Source organism: Manis javanica, chromosome 16 (genome assembly GCF_040802235.1).
Source record: "Manis javanica isolate MJ-LG chromosome 16, MJ_LKY, whole genome shotgun sequence".
In the NCBI taxonomy this organism is placed as follows: Eukaryota; Metazoa; Chordata; class Mammalia; order Pholidota; family Manidae; genus Manis; species Manis javanica.
The window spans coordinates 38,681,267-38,699,562 of NC_133171.1; the positions used below are offsets into that span (position 1 = coordinate 38,681,267).

At 37.4% G+C, this 18,296-nt stretch overlaps 1 protein-coding gene across 8 annotated transcripts in view; it reads left to right on the top strand.

Annotated features, from left to right (window-relative positions):
• The window catches only part of PKHD1 (PKHD1 ciliary IPT domain containing fibrocystin/polyductin), a 421,695-nt gene that overhangs the window by 400,696 nt on the left and 2,703 nt on the right, over positions 1-18,296 (top strand). For all 8 annotated transcript variants that reach the window (XM_073224035.1, XM_073224036.1, XM_073224039.1 and 5 more), the window contains 3 exons: positions 3,365-3,472; positions 8,025-8,183; positions 11,065-11,187. In XM_073224035.1, the coding sequence (XP_073080136.1) occupies positions 3,365-3,472; positions 8,025-8,183; positions 11,065-11,187 (390 nt within the window). The remainder of the gene's footprint in view (positions 1-3,364; positions 3,473-8,024; positions 8,184-11,064; positions 11,188-18,296) is intronic.

Below are 18,296 nucleotides of genomic sequence, written 5' to 3' on the forward strand. Positions count from 1 at the left end.
TCTTGTAATACATACATCAGTTACTCCTACCTGACCACTGAAACCTACCTACCCCATCCTCTACCCCATGTTACCCATATTCCATACCTTATCCATGCTCCAAACCTTACACATCCTCCATACCTGACCCTCACTCCCTACCTGTCTGTCCTTGGGCTGCTGGAACAGCACACCATAGACTGGGTAGTTTATAAACAAAGGAACTTATTTCTCTCACAGTTTAGGAGAGTGGGAAGTCCAAAGTTACGGTGTCAGAGATTCGGTGTCTGCTTGGCTCCCAATCCTGGTTCACAAGTGGCTGTCTTCTCACTACTTCCTCACGTGGCAGAAGGGGCAAGAGTGCATTCTGGAGTCTGTTTTATAAGGACTCTAATCACATCATGGGGCTCTGCCTTCAGGACCTAATCACCCCCAAAGGCCCTGTCTCCTAACACCACCACATTGGAGATTAGGTTCCAACGTTTGAATTTTGGAGGGATACAAACATTCAGTCCACAGCAATGCCTCCTCCATACTTTATACCTTACCCGCATCCAGTACCTATTCATGCTCCCTACCCTATACCCCACCCGTGCTCCATACCTTTATTCTGATTCCATCACTTACCCATGCCCAGGACTTTATTCATACTCCCTGCCTTATCCACATCCTTTTTTAAAAATATTATGGCAAAATACACATATCAGAAAACCTACTATCTTAACCATCTTTCCATGTATAGTTCAGTTACTTACATCCCTTACCCTGCTCACGGTTTATACCTATAACCTCCCTCATTCCATACCTCATTGTACTTCACACATCAACTGCGTTCACCACCTTACTCACACCACATGCCTTAAGTCCACACATTACTCCTATACCGTATTTGACTCAGACTCTGTGCTTTACTATGCCTACTCCTGACACTTACCACCATCCCTCAAAGAACCTTCATTATTTTTCTTTCAATTATCTAAGGATATCATCACTGACTAACTTAGAATCAAATTGTTGCCATGCAAAATGAATGAGATGAAATTGTATGCTATTTTTTCGACTCTATTACTATCAAGTCATGCCCAGGCCTGCTGCCTCACCTGGATCAGTATTGTCTCCACTGCCCTCCTTGGGAGACTCCACAGGAGAAATGAGCAACAGCCTGAGGTTGTCTTCTATGCACACATATTTGTGCATAGAAAACAAAAAATCTTGTATATAGTTTTCTGTTTTTAGAGTTTCAACATCACCAAAACACCCTATTGCATATGATTGAAAGAATCTCTTGAAACCAGCATGAAATAATTCTCTTTAACTTCCCAAAGAATGGAGCCAAAACCAACTGGGATGGATCACCTAACTTAGTCTAAGTATTTCCTGGAAAAAAAACAAAATAGTAAGAATAAAACCATCCTGTATGTCTAGTCTAAATCTTTTATTCTGCAGCTTAACTTCATGTTCTTTTGTCTCAGTAAAAAAAAGGAGATTAAATCTATTAACAAAAGGAGGACTTATATTCTCAAAGACATTTATTTAAGGATCCCTCCGATCCTTTGATGTTTAAGTACAGATGCTAGTTGTAAAAAAATATGTTCTCAATATTAAAAAAATAAGTTTTAACATTAATAAGGCAACAGTTTGCTAGTGTGTATTACTGAAGGTAAGAGGGAGAGTTGTGCAGGAGGCTTTGGGCTAAAAACGTATTTTAGAATCCGTATGCCCTGCAGAAACATATTCAGGTAGCATTCCCTTGTAAGGCACGTACTCAATTTCAGTCTTGCTTCAAGCCCCACACCACATCTCATCCCAGGTTCCCTCAGCCAGTGCTCTGCTTATACCAGCTTGACAGGGAGCCTGTCAATGACATTTGTATATTTCACAATTACCATTTCAGAGATATGATGAAGCTGGGAGTAACGTCCTGTACTTGGCAGAACTGCCTCAGCTTTTGGGCACATATGCCTCAAATCTGAGAATATCATAGATATATATGGGAATCTTTGTAGAACTCTGAGGCAAGCTGGTATTTAACACAAAAGCAAACCCATTTGGAGCTAAAGCACTTTCCATTAGGCAGTTTGGCGGCTGTTCTACGAGGCAGACTCACTGTGCTCCATGGACACATTTCGATTAAATGCTGCTTTGTATTCCTCCAAAGATGGGGACAATAAGGACGTTTGTCAAAGGAAAAACTGCAGCAAATGATTTCATGTTGAACATCTGTACTCTGCAGTTCATTGTTTGCAAGAGTTTATTGACCATAATTTTGATGCATATAGGTTTTAAAGAGTATAAACTGCATTTATCTTGGGAGCCTATCATTTATTTGAGTCTTGGCTTATTTAATTCCATTTTTTTCTGGGCATTTTATTTATTTGGGGACTCTGAAGAGATGCAGGAAAACATGTTTCTGAAAAAGGAAGTTTTGGTTAGCTCTGCAGAATTGATGAGGGAAGACAATGTTTTCACAAAAAGGATTAAGCAATTGAATTGAAAAATGTAACACTAAGCATATTATATCTTTTGGATACCTTTCAGCCTTAAAGATCTCAAACCAATTTATAAAGTTTAAGAGTACTCTTCTAACTTATTGTCCATTACACCGATCATAGTGACATTTCCGGAGTGAACTGTAGCAGCTGTTAATAAGCAAAGACATTTGAGGGTAGTGGAGTCAGAAGACTAATTAATGGCATTATGAATGTGATCCTGAGTTAGGCTTGTTCACTTATAACTGGGTGGCCTGTTGTTGGAAAATGTGTTTTCTTTTTTTGCATTCTTTTCAGGGAAACCATAGCCCAGGGAATCCAAGTGGTTAAGTCAGGGTAGCCCATGTCAGTCATGACTTTGTACTGCTGCGGTCCTGCACTATTGGCCTAACTGTGCCACCGCATAAACTACAGATCCTTTGAAGAGAAGAGAAGCAGAGACTAGGAACTGACCACCTAGAGGACAATAGACTTTCTTTCTTTTGAGGCATTTAATAATAAAATAATCATTGGAGAGTACTGGTTAAGAATGCAAACTTTAAAATCAGGCGGATTGGGGCTATAACCCCAGAACCAAATAATTTAACCTTTTACGAGCCTATTTCCTAGATAACAGCATATTTTGTAAAGTTGTCATGTAGTTTATTTATAGTGATGTTTATAAAGGATGGTGTCTGACATAATGAGCTTTCAATACATGTTAGCTGTTGGATTATTTGGTTCCAATCTATTTTGGATTGATTCCAAGATTTGTCTAAGGAAAGCCTGATGGATTTAGTACTCTTTCACTAAAAAAAAAAAAAAGAAATTGTTTCCTTTATTGTCCATCTGCCTCTCTACTGAGAAGAGTTGATGTAATCGCACTTAAGTAACTACATGTACTTTGTGTTTTGTAGGGTGTACTCAGGCAGAAACACAAGATGGTTATGTGAGCTTCTCCAACTTGGCAGTTTTGATCTCTGGGTCAAATTGGCGCTTTATTTTTACTGTTACTTCCCCTCCAGGTAATTTCAGCATCTGTTTGTTTGAAAAAAAAATATCCCCTTCTCCTTTACAGTGGGAACAGGTCCTATCATGAATTGGAAGACATCGTCGTTGAGAGAAGAAATTCACTTGTTGTATCATTAATGTATGGGAAGCAAGAACACAGGTAGAAATTAAGCTGCAGGAGAATCCTGGGAAGCCAGACTCCAAATGTACATATTCCTCTAGTTGTTACAATTCACTTTGAGCGGTCTACTTTCTTCTTTATTTCTATGACATTTGATGGCAGGTACTTGGGTATTGATTAGAAATTTTTAATTTTTACAAAAAGAAAAAAGTTATGGGATACTGAGTATTATGGAATCTTATCTCTCTGGTCTGCCCTGCTCATCCACTCCACCAGCTCCTGCCATAAATGGTAACCTTACCCATTCAAAATCCTGGTATTTTATAGGTGTAAGTAAAGGTGTGTGTAAATCACTTCTATGATCCAGTTTTTCTTGACAAAACTTTAAAATCTTCTTGCTTCTGAAGTATTCCCAGCAATTTTTGCTTTAGTAGAGGGTAGTACTATTCAAGAAGTGTAAAGAAGATGACACTAATTAAACTTCAAAGCCAAATGAACCTATATATGATGCTACTCTTCCATTTCCTTGAAGGACAGTCAAGTCTCCTCTCACAGAGGCGCAGGGAGGGAACACCTGCTGACAGCCTCTTTGTAAAGGATTGAACTGAGAGGAAGAGAGGTATCCACTTGAAAAAAATATGATATAAATATTGCATCCGTTATTGTGATTTTCCAGGAGAAAAAAAACTCCCTATCCAAAATAACACCTGAAAGAATTCTAAAAATGCTAACATCCCATGTGGACTGAAAAATAGATATTTATAATCGCTTATAAATTTTGGTCAGGGAAATTTGTCTGGTACTTAAGACATGCAACTGTGGAAAGCGGTTAATGCACAGATGTGATAATGCAGTTTTATAAAATACATTAGAACAATCACTCCTGGATTTAAACCTCTTAGATATTAGAAATGGCAAAGGAAATCAAGTGTTTTGATGTGAGGTATCTGAAGCCCGATAACAAATGTTTAATTAAGGCCAGATATTAGTCTTCCCTCATGAAAGTGAAATGTAAACTGTCATAGTATACTTTTTGAAAAGTTAAAAAGGTGGAATGAAAACATATAAGGAGCATTTGACAAGTTGTTTAACACATTAATGAGGGGACCAGGAGGATGGCAAGGCTGGTTGAAGAGCATTTGAGGGGTACACATTGTATAGCCAGGAAGGAACTGCTGAAATCAATTCGCTAAATGGTGACCTTGGAGGTTACATGTCTACATATATCATTTGCATCTTTACTGGACAAAAATCATTTGCAGTTCACCAACCTTCTACAGATTAACAAGACTGAGCCCTAATAATATTGAATATTAAGTCAGTATAATATGTTCCAGAGAATTTGATAAACTTTGGATGGGCCTGTTGGAGAATGTTCCAGTATGATATTGGTAGTATCGGTAAACATTTTTCCCCTTAATTATAAGCTTGGGCAATTTTTCTTCACAAAGGGAATATCTTTGGAGGTCAGCTAATACTATTATTAATTTTGTAGGGAAGATACCCTTTTGTTACCTCCAAAGATGTCCTAATGTAAGGACAGGTTCATAGAGAAGCATTTCCAGTGGAATCCCCAAGGATGTATTTTTAAGAGTAAGACATGCAGTGTTGAATATGTTGTCCAGGCTTGTCAAATATTTAAAAGACCTTTGTCCTTCACTTTCTTCTGTGGTTAACTAAGACTAAGTAAATACTTCACCAAGGTTACTTCAAGGAACAAATTATAAAACCAAATGTACAGTGTGGTACAGACAAAACCTTCTCAGTAACACTTGTGATTCGGAGCTGGTCCTGGTGTTCACATTTACTAGACTACTACTTTTTTTTAGGGTCCACCTCTACCTTGTAAAAGAGGCTGAGGAATTTTCATGAGTTTTTCTTTAACATTTTCCCCTAAGTTATTCTTCATAATTTTCAAGACCACGTCTTTGGGGTGAGGGTCTGTCAGAATGAGATTTCCAGAAGTTTAGATTAGAAGAGAAGAGATGGAAAATTAAAAGATGACATTAAAAGGACTGTACTTCTGGGAGCCTCTTGCTGATATCATGATTAACAGGGTAGATCCTGAGAGTAGCTCCTTGTGTCCAGGTGTGCATTTTGGCTCTCATTGAATGCCTACCAAAATTTGCCTCAAATGCTTTCCAGAATTAATTCCCAGTATTTCCCAGCTTTAAGTTCCTAAACATCGATTGCTGTTTTCTCCTTTCTGTCACTATTTGCTCTACCTTCAAAACCCCACTTAGAAATTCCTTTCCCTGATCATAGAAATGGAAAATATCCTTCCAAAGCAATTGATTTGCATTATTCTGGTGGCATGTGTCACACTCTGTTTTGTATTACAAATATTTACATGTGTGTCTCATTTCATTTACTAGCTTGTAAGTATCTAAAGAATAAAAAACAGTAACTTACCTACTTAGCAACATTAGCAATCACTGAGCAATCATTGGAAGATAGATAAAAGAATGAAGAATTTTGTTTTACTTCTGCGAATCCCTAGTAAAATTCATTTCCCCTTCTCTGAGCTAGGTTTATCTTATTCAGATGCCTGTAAAAAGCAACTAAGTGATAACAAACAAGCCAAGTATGTCTCACGTATAAGATGTACACCCAGGAGAAACATTTCTAGATAATTTTGTTAAGGTAGCTTTGGTACCAAGTCAGCCAGGGGTCAAGAGACTAAAAATCTGACTGTGAGTTCCAATTAAATTGTCAGGTTCAGCCCAAGGTAAGCACAGCAAAGAAAAATGTGTTGTTTTCTTGAATAGAGAAAATAAAATCTGCTTTTGCCTGAGCTATTCAGATGAAAGCAGAGATTTGGGGTCAGTTGGTTGGTTTTGAATGAGCTATTTTTTAATGCTGGCTATAACTAATTCATGTTCTTTGGCAAGCTTTTTAAAACTTTTTTGTGTGCTGGTATAATTGGCATATGATAAACTATATATAATTAACGTATGCTGTTTGATAAGTTTTCATGAATGTGTACTCCCATGAAACTATCCCTACAATTAAGAAAATGAACATGTCTATCACCCTCAAAATGATAGACAAATATAGTATACTTTTATTTAAAAAATAATATTCAGTAACTTTTATCTTTTTTGATATGTCTTTTTATGAATTCAAATATGTGTATAGATTCATGTAATCACCACCACACAGGATACAGAACATTTCCAAAAACGTCTCCCTTTTGCTATTCCTTTGTCCTCAGTCCTCCCCTCCCACTACCTCGAATCCCTGGCAACCACTGACCTGTTCTCTGTCTCTAGTTTTGTCTTTTCTAGAGTGTCGTATAAATGGAATCATACAGTGTGTACCCTTTAGAGAGGGGCTTCTCTCAGCATAATGTTTTGACGTGCATCCCAGTTGTTATAAGTTATTAATCCTCCCTCCCTCCCTCCCTCCCTCCCTCCCCCCTCCCCCCCTCCCTCCCTCCCTCCCTCCCTCCTTCCTTCCTTCCTTCCTTCCTTCCTTCCTTCCTTCCTTCCTTCCTTCCTTCCTTCCTTCCTTCCTTCCTTCCTTCCTTCCTTCCTTCCTTCCTTCCTTCCTTCCTTCCTTCCCTCCCTCCCTCCCTCCCTTCCTTTCCATTTTCTCTTTTTGGCTGAGTAGTTTTCTATTGTCTGGATAAAACACAGTTAGTTTATTCATTCCCCTGTCAAAGAATATTTGGGTTGTTTCCAGAGTCAGCTGATTATGAATAGAGGTACTAACAACATTTGTGTACAGGTGTTTATGTGTGTGGGCAAGTTTTTCTTTCTTAGATTCTTTTGTGCCTTGTTTCAGAAGTGGTAATGGAGCGAGAACCAAACTTTTCAGCCTATTAAAAGGAGAGGGGCTTGAGATGAATCCTTAGAAAGATGTACTCTTTACAGGAAGTCACATGTTTTGCCACATCCTCCATAACCAAAGTGGCTCTGTCTATTTACCACTGCTTTCCTCCCGTTTGACTAGATAACAAAATTCTCGTGGACGTTAGAAATTCCATTGGCTCTGTAGTAGGAGTCCCCTTGTCCTTGTTTTGATGTGTTACGTGCCATATATTAAATAGGATTCATATGTCAGATCAAGTAGTTTAACTCATTCTGTAGCTCAGAGCATTTCTGTTCTAATTAGTGGAACATAAGAGGGAAGTAAAAAATTTCGCATTGGTGGAAAAGGTTAATCTGAGAACAAAAGAGGAGAATTGGAAGAATTCCCCATCAGTAATGGACAGAATTGAAAAGAACAATTCTATGTTATTCCTGGAATTGGATTCTTGTAGTTCTTCAGAAATACAAATACAAATGGATTTATTATGGGTCATTTATTTGATCACTTGATTCAGTATTCACTGAACCTACTAAGTGCCAGGTACCGTTATAAGAACTATCTTTTCTACAGTGTTTTCATTATATTAGCATCTTAATATTATGTTGTTATTGAGACTTAATTTTGTCTTACAGGCACAAATTTTACAGCCCGATCCAGGCCATTTGCCATCTTTCCTATGATGAGATCAGAGAGGTCAACCATCATCCTGGCTGCGTCCCTGTGCTCAGTGGTCTCGTGGCTGGCTCTGTGCTGTCTGGTGTGCTGCTGGTTTAAGAAAAACAAAAGCAGAAGTATGTAGATTTTTTGGGGGGAACGAAAACAAAAAAATGCCATATGTATATTATATTAACATTTCTTTTCTTCTTCTAAGAGGTTTTTATGAACCTCTGCAACATATTAAACACATGGAGCCAAATTATTCAATTCATACACTAGAAACAAAGGTTGCTTAATCTTAAATAACCATAGCAATAATAATGAAAGCTCATATTTATTGAATACTCATTATGCACCAGGTTCTAAGTGCTTTAGATACATGGATTTATTTAATCTTCACATTATGAAGAAGGTACTAAATATTATATCTATGTTTTGGAGGTGGCACATGAGGCACAGAGAGGCTAAGTAACTTGGTCAAGGTCACACAGCCAAGAAGCAGCCAGGCAGTGTGGCTCCAAATCCCACTCTCTGAAACACTATGCTCCTCTGGCCAGGTAACCCTCAAAAAGTTGAGTTCAAGGACCAGGGCTTGGGGGCTGGGAATGTTCTCTTCTCCAGAAGAGGAAAAGAGTGCTTGGTGTGTTTTTCTCTAGGAGCACAGAAATTATGTTTTTGGACATTTTCCCAGAAGCAGATCATTTTGGTTTTTTTAGGCTGGAGACATGGAGAATCACTGAGGGGAAGAGGGTCTGTAAAAGAGGTTTTTGCTATCTTTCTGCTCTGTTCTCAGAGTGTGGGAGGTGGGGAGCAGGTCAGACACTGATAAATTCCTTATTCTACCCCATCAAATGAGTAGATGAAACAGTGGTGATACTAGGAGATACTAGGAAACCAAAGTGATAAGTAAGAGTGAGTATATAAGAGGCGCAGTGAGGAGAGGGAAAGGAAGGAAATAAAAATAAAGAAAGGAAAGAATAAAAGCATGGTGCCCCTACTGCAAGATTCACCATGCTTGGATTTCGGAGAGATGCTGGGGACTGGAAGCCCCAGTAGATGTGTTCTTTATTTTGAACCAAGCCTCAGCCCAATATCCCTACCTCTCTCCCTGTCATGACGTGGCTGGACAAACTACAAAGAAATCTGAGGATTCCTTATCTTTCTCAAGAAGAATGGAATCGCATCCTGGGTTTTGGTCTTTGGTTTTAAATATAAAATCCTGTCTCTGTGTGTGTGTTGTATATATATAGTGATCTCTGGTTTGAAAGCAAAGACCTTTCATAATTTTTGATCTCATGGGAATCTGTGAAGCAGGTGATTTTACTGTCATCCTCTATCTTATAGCTAAACCTAACTAACAGTCATGGAGAGACCTCCCCACTGGGCTTTGCTCACCCCAATCCATTCCCTTTTGTTCCCCAGTTCTAGAGGAAACTTCTTGCCATTTCTAACATATCATTACCTCAGTGTCCTCTATGTACTGTCCACTTTTCCATATCTGTGGACACATTTAACTGTATTAAGTTTCCATATTTTCCTGACTGGATACAGGCTCCTAACCTTCTTTAAAAAAATGTAACACTATCAGGAGGAACTTTAGGAAAAAAAAAAAAGTATATGGTAATTAGCTCTGTATGAGTCATTTTATTTCTTTCTTTATATCTTTCTGTATTTTTCAGATTTCTTAAAATTAGCACTCATTACTTTATAAACAAAAAGTGGTATATTAATCCCCCCTCATGGAACATACTTCTTTAATTCAGCTATATGGTCTATATTAGCAGTTAAAATTTTGATCCCAGGACCTTGTTACCCTTTCAGTAATCATTGAAAACCACAAAGAGCTTTTGTCAATGTGTGCTCTCTTGGTATTTCTAAGAAGTTAAAAGAGGAAATGTAAAATTTACTTGTTAACTTATTTAAAAATAACAAAACATGCATTATATATTAATATAATTAACATATTTTGATTTAAAAACTATTTTTTCAGAAAACAGACAGTGAGAAGAAAGGCATTTTTATAAACCTCTTTAATGTCTGCCTTAAGAAAAGTCATCTGGATTCTTTTAGCAGCTTCTGCATTCTATCTGTTGCAATGTATTATTTGGCTAAAGTATATGAAGAAAATCCAGCCTCAGACAGATACATACAAAAAGGGGAAGAGTATTTTTAATACTCTTTACAGATAATTGTGGATACCGCACCCAAACTGGTCAAGAGGTAGTTACTTAGAGCTACATCTCCAGGTACTTTTTGTACTCTATTACATGAAAATCCACTAGTCTAGTCTACTTTGTACTTTGTGTGTAGCTTTTTCCCATGCATAATTTTGAAACAGTGTGCTTGGATGTTTGGAAAATACTGTTTCACTGAGTTATGAAGCTTCCCAATGCTGATATGCGTCATTGTACAATTTTAGAAAGTCAAGTTATACAAGTTGTTAACAATGGAGGAGGCTGGGTGAAGGTAGAGGGGTCCTCCTGGAATATTTATTTGCAACTTCCTTTGAATCTATAATTATTTCAAGGTAAAAAGTTTTTTTAAAAGCATTAATAACATTCTAAACCAGCTGTCTGATAGAAATAGAATTTGAACCACTAATGGGAAGCATATGATGTAATTTTCTAATAGCCACTTAACCTAATATATCAAAATTTATTTCAACATGTAATGAATATAAAAATATTAGATATTTTACATTTTTTTTCAAAATCAGGTGTATATATTTTACATGTCAAACACATCTTGGTTGGAACTAGTCACATGTCAAGTAGCCACATATGGTAACCGCCATATTGAGCAGTACAGTTTTATACTTTAAAGTTGGTGGCCAGTATGTGGGATTTTATTTAATTATTCCTTAAACTCTGAATATACTGTACATGTTTTTTTGCATGTATATCACCATCATTTCTGAGGGTGTATGAGGGAAACATCTTAACAGGGCCCATTTATGACTGAAAATGTTATTTTATTCTCAAAAAAACCAAGAAATACTTTTTCTCATTAATCTAGAAATAAAAAGTGAAGATATTTCTGAATCCCAGACTAGTGATCAAAGGAATAATATCCACATCTCATCCCTACGCCCAGGGTCACAAATAAAGACTGAAAAAGAAGACACCATAATGGGAGAAGGTAAGCTTAGACAATGGGGATGATTCCTGCAAGAAAGACCCACTGTGGGTGAACTCCGTTTCCCCCTGAGTCAGTTTCTGGACCAATTATAGCCCCTTCTTAAGTCTTTGTAACTTCTTTTCAAGGAAATGAGACCCCAGCATACTAATACAAAAGGCCAACTGATTCACTCAGCTATTAACCAATTATTCAAGTTGACATTTACATTTGTTTTCTGAGTAGCAGATGATTGGTTTAACATTTGAATTTGTTACATAGAGAAAGGCAACATAGGGTATAGGGATATAATCTTTCCCTTAGCTTTTGCAATGCTGCCAGTTTGGCAGCTATTTGAATTTGGGAAAAGAAGAGAGTATAGTTGCCAAATACCAACTATGCAAATTATATTGAAACCAGGACCCTCAAGAAATGAGTCGGCTTTGTTAAGCTCTGCTTTGTTGTTTAGTCATACTTTTAGCAAAATGTATTATTTGCTTACATTGTGCATTGTGCCAGATGATTTTGCTTGTTATATTGTTAAATTGACATTAGAGTTAATGCCAAGGAGAGAAAAGATAAGCATTTGCCTGAGACTAATGCTTTGCCCTTGTCCTAAGGACATAGAAAATGGCAAGACAGTGGGCAGAACACAAGATGGATTTGCCAAGTATGGATATGGTGTATGAAAAATATTCAAGTAATTGTCATGGATCTGAAGCATTTTAAATGCATGCTCTTAGGAGAATATTTCTACTTTTTCTAAGTATTAATAGCCAATTTATCATGATATATTATGCTTGAAAAGGAATACAAATTTTAATAATTCTGAATGCATGTTTAATCAACAAGTAGCAGTCCAATGAACTCTGACAAGTGTGTGTGTGTGTGTGCGTGCATGCATGTGCATGAGCACGCATGCACACTCAAGTATCAGTTTGTTTGCCTATTTGTATCTTTTCTTGTGGAGAAAATGAACTTTTTTTTTTAATATTCTGACAAATTGGTCAGCCGTACTGTATCTTCTGGAAGTGCACCAAAAGGTGGTAGGGAATTTGCAATGGGTAGAGGGGAGAAGAATAAAGACAAAGAGAAGAAGACAGGAATTCTAGGTTCCACCTACAACTTCAATTTTAGTTTCTAGAATCCTCTCGTCCATGTTACTGCATGCAAATTGAGGATAGATGTTTGAAAACTGTCATTGAACTTAGCTCTGTGGAGAACAGTACATACAACTGCATTCTTTAGCGAACAGCAGGAGCCATGCTAATCTTTCCCCTAATCTAATATGGCTATCTACGTGAATCTCAGTTGTCCTGCTTAAAAAAAGACCTCAGTAATTCCTAAATTAACGTTGGTTTAATGAAATTCCAATCATTTTATACAGAGTAGAAGACCATAAGATGATTCTAAAGTTCTTCAGAAAATATATATCAATGATAGCACAATGCCAATTTTTAAAAGAAATTGATTTTATGAGAGGGGTAATGGGTAGCTCAACCGGAGAGATAATATTTATGTTACTCTTCTTAACACAATGTGATATTGACCCAAGAATGTATGGACACAAATAACTTCAATTAGATATAAATATAGATATTAGATATAGAAATGTAATATATAATAAAGGAGACAATAAAAATAAAGGGAAACAGAAGCATTAGTCTATAAATAAGTTAGTAAATTTGACTGTTTAGACCATTTATCAGTCTAGATTCACACTTCAAAAACTACACCAAAGTAAATTCCAGATGAATTAAAGTAGTTTTACTAAAACATATTTATTTCTAGAGTATTGCAAAAACAATAAAATGAAGATAACATGATATAATGTGAGATTAAAGGCATTTTTTTCTGCTTTATGTTTTTTAAATTTTCATACTTTCCTGATTTATCATGCAATGCTTATTAAAAATAAATGAGCATTTTTCACTTACAGGAACAAATAATCTAGAAAGGCTGTAGGTAATATATTAATTACTGCTTATGCCTTTTCCAAATGTGGGCCAGACTGTTGCCTTTCTTGACAAATGAGAATCCAAGATGGAATACATTCTTTGTGTTGGCTGATCAGCTGTCCATTTCTCTGCTTCAGACCCTATTAGGCTCCTCGGTCCAGGTGGTTATACTGCGTCTTGTGTGCTGAATCCAGGTCATCCAAAACTGAATGTATCGTATGGAGCCTGGGCTGGGATGATACGAACAGTAGTGGGGAGGAGATTCACTGTGGATGTTGCCATTGCCAAGGAAGTCTAGCATCCACACAAGTTCTACAAATCACAGGCAGAGCATATATTTGTTGCCCAAGAAAGTTTTGGAAGACAAAAGAGGTTCAAGAGAGTTGAAAAATTATAGCTGACTGGTGAACCTGAAGGACCCCAAACCACCGAGTCTTCCTTCTTATGGAAAAGGGATATATATGTTCCCACACTGTAGTCCATTCTCCCTAATTAAAACTTGATCAGACCCACCAATGGGGCTCTAAAGAGGCCTCCAGAGGCAAGTTGAAATCCTCTTTCCATTTTAATGGCGACTCCCCAACGAGGGGAGGTGGAAAGGAGGCAAGCCAATTCATATATTTTGCTCTTCCTTCCCTCAGCTGAATGCCTGAGGACACATATCTGCTATAAATTCATTTTTTATCTAATTTGTCTGAGATCTAAGCTTCCTGTGGAGGTCCAAGATCAAAGGATCTGATTCCTTCTGATGTTGGCGCTGACATATAATGTGCGCCGACTTAGTTCTGTCTATAACCTCACGGGGGGCTGGGGGGGGGGAGCGGCAGCCCCCCTGGGCACCTTTACACAGTGCGCTTTCATTTCGGCTGGGGAGTCTGTCAGGTATATTGCTGGTTGGAGCTGCCGGGTAAATAATTCATGGGAGAGTTTTAAGTGTTTGGGGGCCTAAAAGGAAAGCTACGCTGGTGTCAGTGTTTTATGAATAGATGTAGACTTGAAAAACAAAAGGTTTCCAACAACGGTCTCTCAAAAAGAGGATAACGGTATCTTCAATGGACTGAAAATTGGGACTTGAAGTGTTTGATTCCTCTTATATGAAGTGGTGTTGGTTTTACCAAGGGACAAAAATTCAAAGCCTTTTTCTCTTTTTATAACTGCTTCTCCCTGACAATTTATTATTCTTGTTCTTTGGTTTTTGCTGATTTTGATAAACTACGTCCTTCCTCCTGGTGGGAGCAGGATGACAATGACACCAAGCTCAGTCCATGGACAGCATGGGGTATCATAAGGACACAAGGCTGGTGGCAAAAGTTCCTTCCATGAAGGCAATCAGTGTCTTAAAAGGAAGATGAGACTGTCTTACAAGGCAGGGTGGCTGATAGTAGAGACAGTTGCACAAGGCAAATATTGAGACATAGATCAATGTAGTTTGAGCTGTCAAAGATCAGTTCTGGAAGGATTGGAAGATCCCACAGGGAAACTAGGATAACCTTAGTTCTCATAGTTCTCAGCAAGGGAATCATCTCTAAGTTAGGGTGCCAGGGCAAATAGGTGGTAGGCAAAAGGACTGTAGAAATGGAGAGAGAAAAAACGAATAACATGGGTTTAGTGGAATACTAACTGATGCATCATGGAAACAAAATAAACAACAAAATTACTTTATTTCACTTAACTGTTCCAAATGAAAAACATGTTACATAACTTTATATGATGCTATTACCCTGTCTCTTCCCCACTTTACATCCCCTTGTTACATTAAATCGAGGTAGGAAATTAGAGCCCTTTGCCCCAGTATTCTCTCTTATAGTGTGATATAGATATGATTATATAGATTATGACTCTTGTCTGCTAATACAAACCAAGAAAGCTGTCAATAAACTGAGAGAGGAGCTAACACATGAATTAATAAATTAGTGTTTACACTGCATAGAAAAGAGAAGTTAATGAATTAGGTGGGGAGATGTGAGAAAAGCAGGGATGGGAAATGTTGATGGCAGTATTGCCATTTACCTCCCAGGAGTTTAGGATAGTTCTCAACCTGTTTTTTTTTTCACTGTAAGGCACATGCAAGATGCTATTCACATGCAGGTATCCAAGCAAACATGCTTCTTAACTCCCCATTGCTGTCTTAATTTGACACAGTTATCATAAGGCACAGTACAACTTCTGGAGCCAAAATACTGAATCATGTAAAGTAAGACCTGATGCTACTTGGGTACATGGTCTTGGGAAGTTACTTAATTTCTCTGAACCTTAATGGGCTCCCTTCCATAAGGGAGATCCCTTGCTTCAGAGGGTTGTTGTGAGTATTACATTATATACTAATATATAAATCTTATATAGGTAACAGTGCCCAATATGTGATGACTGCTATAATTGCTGTTTAAGTGTTACTTTAAATTATTAGCTTTTTTCTCTTCAAGAGCAAATGAAATTTTGAATGCAAATGAGTAAAGGTGTCATAAGAGAATAAATTTTTGAAATTTCCTTTAATATGTTAAAAATCCTATAGTCTAATAAAATAATTTTAAATTTTGCACTACAATACCTTCTCATTTTAAAGAATAGATTGATTCCTCCCTCAATGTGCAATATACTGTGAGAATAAGAAACTCATGAGTTAGGAAATACTTTCTGAAGGAAGTGACGTATTTGGGGAGATTTATAGTTAGTTTATAGTATTCGCTCAACAAAAAATCATTAGCATCTATAATAACAAGGAAGTTGTACAGCCACCAATAATACAACCCAAGAGGAGTATTTTTGTTTCCAATTGATTTATCATCACAGGCATGGAAGGATGTATTTCTTTTTCTGACACAGTAGAAATACACTGTTTTACTTCACCTGGGTTATAAGATCTTGTCTATTTCCTCATCTACAAATGGGAATCACAGTGAGGTCCACACCTAGATGGTCAATAAATATTAGCCTTCTTCTCTTCCCCACCTATGTTATAATCAGTCCTCAGACTGTCTGTTCAGCTCTTAAATATATTTGACTGCTCTTCATGACGTCTTGCTTAGACTCTGCAAATAGCCTTCTAACTGACCTCCCTAATTCCCTCCAAGTTCATTTCCTTCATTATAAAAAGGCTGTTTGTCCCAAGATGAAAACAATGTCACTGTCCTGCTAACTTCCAAACTTCCAGTGACTTCCACGAGATAAATTCCAAACCTCTTAGTAGGCTTTTCAAGGCCCTTTATTTATGTATGACCTCTATCTAGTATTGTATTTGAACCATCCCCTGCCCCCACATCTGCATCCACTCTATATACAACCTAGGTTCTCAGCCTCTGCTATTTTCAGGACCTCTGACACACCTTGTTCTTTCCTGCTGCCCTGTCTTTACAATGCTATCCCCTATAGTGGAATGTCTTCCCACTAGATTGTCCCTCAAAACTCAGAAGTTAGCTCCTTTGTGAAGTCTCTGTAACCTCTCAGGGAGGGTTAAGCATGTCCTCCTCTATCTTCTCTAGTATTCTACTCCTAGATCTATTACCATAAGGCTTTTACCTTAATCTACTTAGAGGTCTGTTTCCTGGAGCCCCTGGAGAACAGGACCCATGTTCCCAGGAGCTTTGTTATCCTAGGACCTAGTACAGACACCATGTCCTCTTTGAGGTCTGCTTCCACCACAAGGACCTAAGCTCTATGATATTAGGGGTATTTTTTATTCATAACTGCATTCCTAGCCCTACCATATAGTAGGTGCTCAGTAAATAGTAAACAAATAAACCAATGAGTAAATAGAAATGTTCTCCAGTGAAGAATCTCTGGAGGTTCAGAATGACTCCTAAAATCCAGTTTGAGCACCTGCAAAGGGATTGCATGAATGAAATGGTAAAGAAACACATGGGATTTAGGGAGACTTTGACAAGTCTATTCTTCTGAAATATTGAATCTCAGGCAATTTTGAAACTTTTGAATGGAAATGTTTCATTACTTCAACAAACAAGATGTTTGGGAAATAAATACACATCTAAGAGCTTACATTTAAGAAAATTGGTGAGAATAGAATATACATGCAAAATATAGGCAAACTCAGGAAAAAAGACACTCCAGAGTTAGACAGCTGGGGTCTTTCTTGTTGATGTTGCTTCTTTCTTTTGATGTGAATTTGTATAATGTCTCCATCTGTATGAGATTAAGATATCTACAGGACTATTAATTTAGGGTACATTTTATTGAGGTAAACTGTAGGGAGTATTAAAAAGGATGCTTGTGGAATCACATTTAATAAGTATGTTTGGTGGTAAAGGCCAGGCTAAATAAATTTGAGTCTCATATCCACACTTAAAAGCTTTGTGATCTAGGGCAAGTAAGTTCACCATTTGTACGTTTGTTTCTCCATCTATGAATGAGGACCGTTACAGGACTAGCCTCATGGGATGACTATGAGGACTAATTGAGTGAATGGATGTCAAGCATTAAGAATGGTGCCTGGCAGGGCTGGGTGCTCTCTGAGCATTAGCAATATGAATTATGATGGTTATTATTTATCCAGTCCTTAACATATGATAGGCTCTGGGTGGTGCATTGCATGATTCATCTAATTTAACCTTCAAACAATCCTAAGAGCTGGATACCCTCATTATCACTGTTTTATAGATGAGGAAACTGAGGTAGACAGAAGGTAAGTATAGCTTACCCATTTATTCAATGAGTAAGGGACCAAGTGGAAAATCTAACCTTTGTTTGATTCCAATTCTGTACTTTTAGCTGCTGTGCTGTGTAGCTTCTAGGGACCATCTTTCGCATATTTAACACTATATATTATGGTAGGTGTGACTTAATTTTATCAGTGAAACTGTAGTTCTAGTTCATCATCATTTATTGCTCAACTAATATGGTAGATTAGTTAGCTCACTTACATACGTCATGAAGTGTTATGGCTTATATACTACATCCTTCAAATAAGTGAACAGATTAAGGCAAAAATGCCCAGACCATCTATTTACCATGGTCAGTACCAATGTTGCACTTCTGAGTTGATGTTAATTATGTTTATTAGGAAAATAAAATACACATGAAATGTCAAGGGAAGAAAACAATTAGAATAAGACTGCTAAGATGAAATATGAATAATATTAAATTATACAACTAAAGCCCCGAGAGGCTAAGTAACAAGATGAAAGTCACAGAGCCAGCTAGCAGGGCAAGGGAACCCTGTAC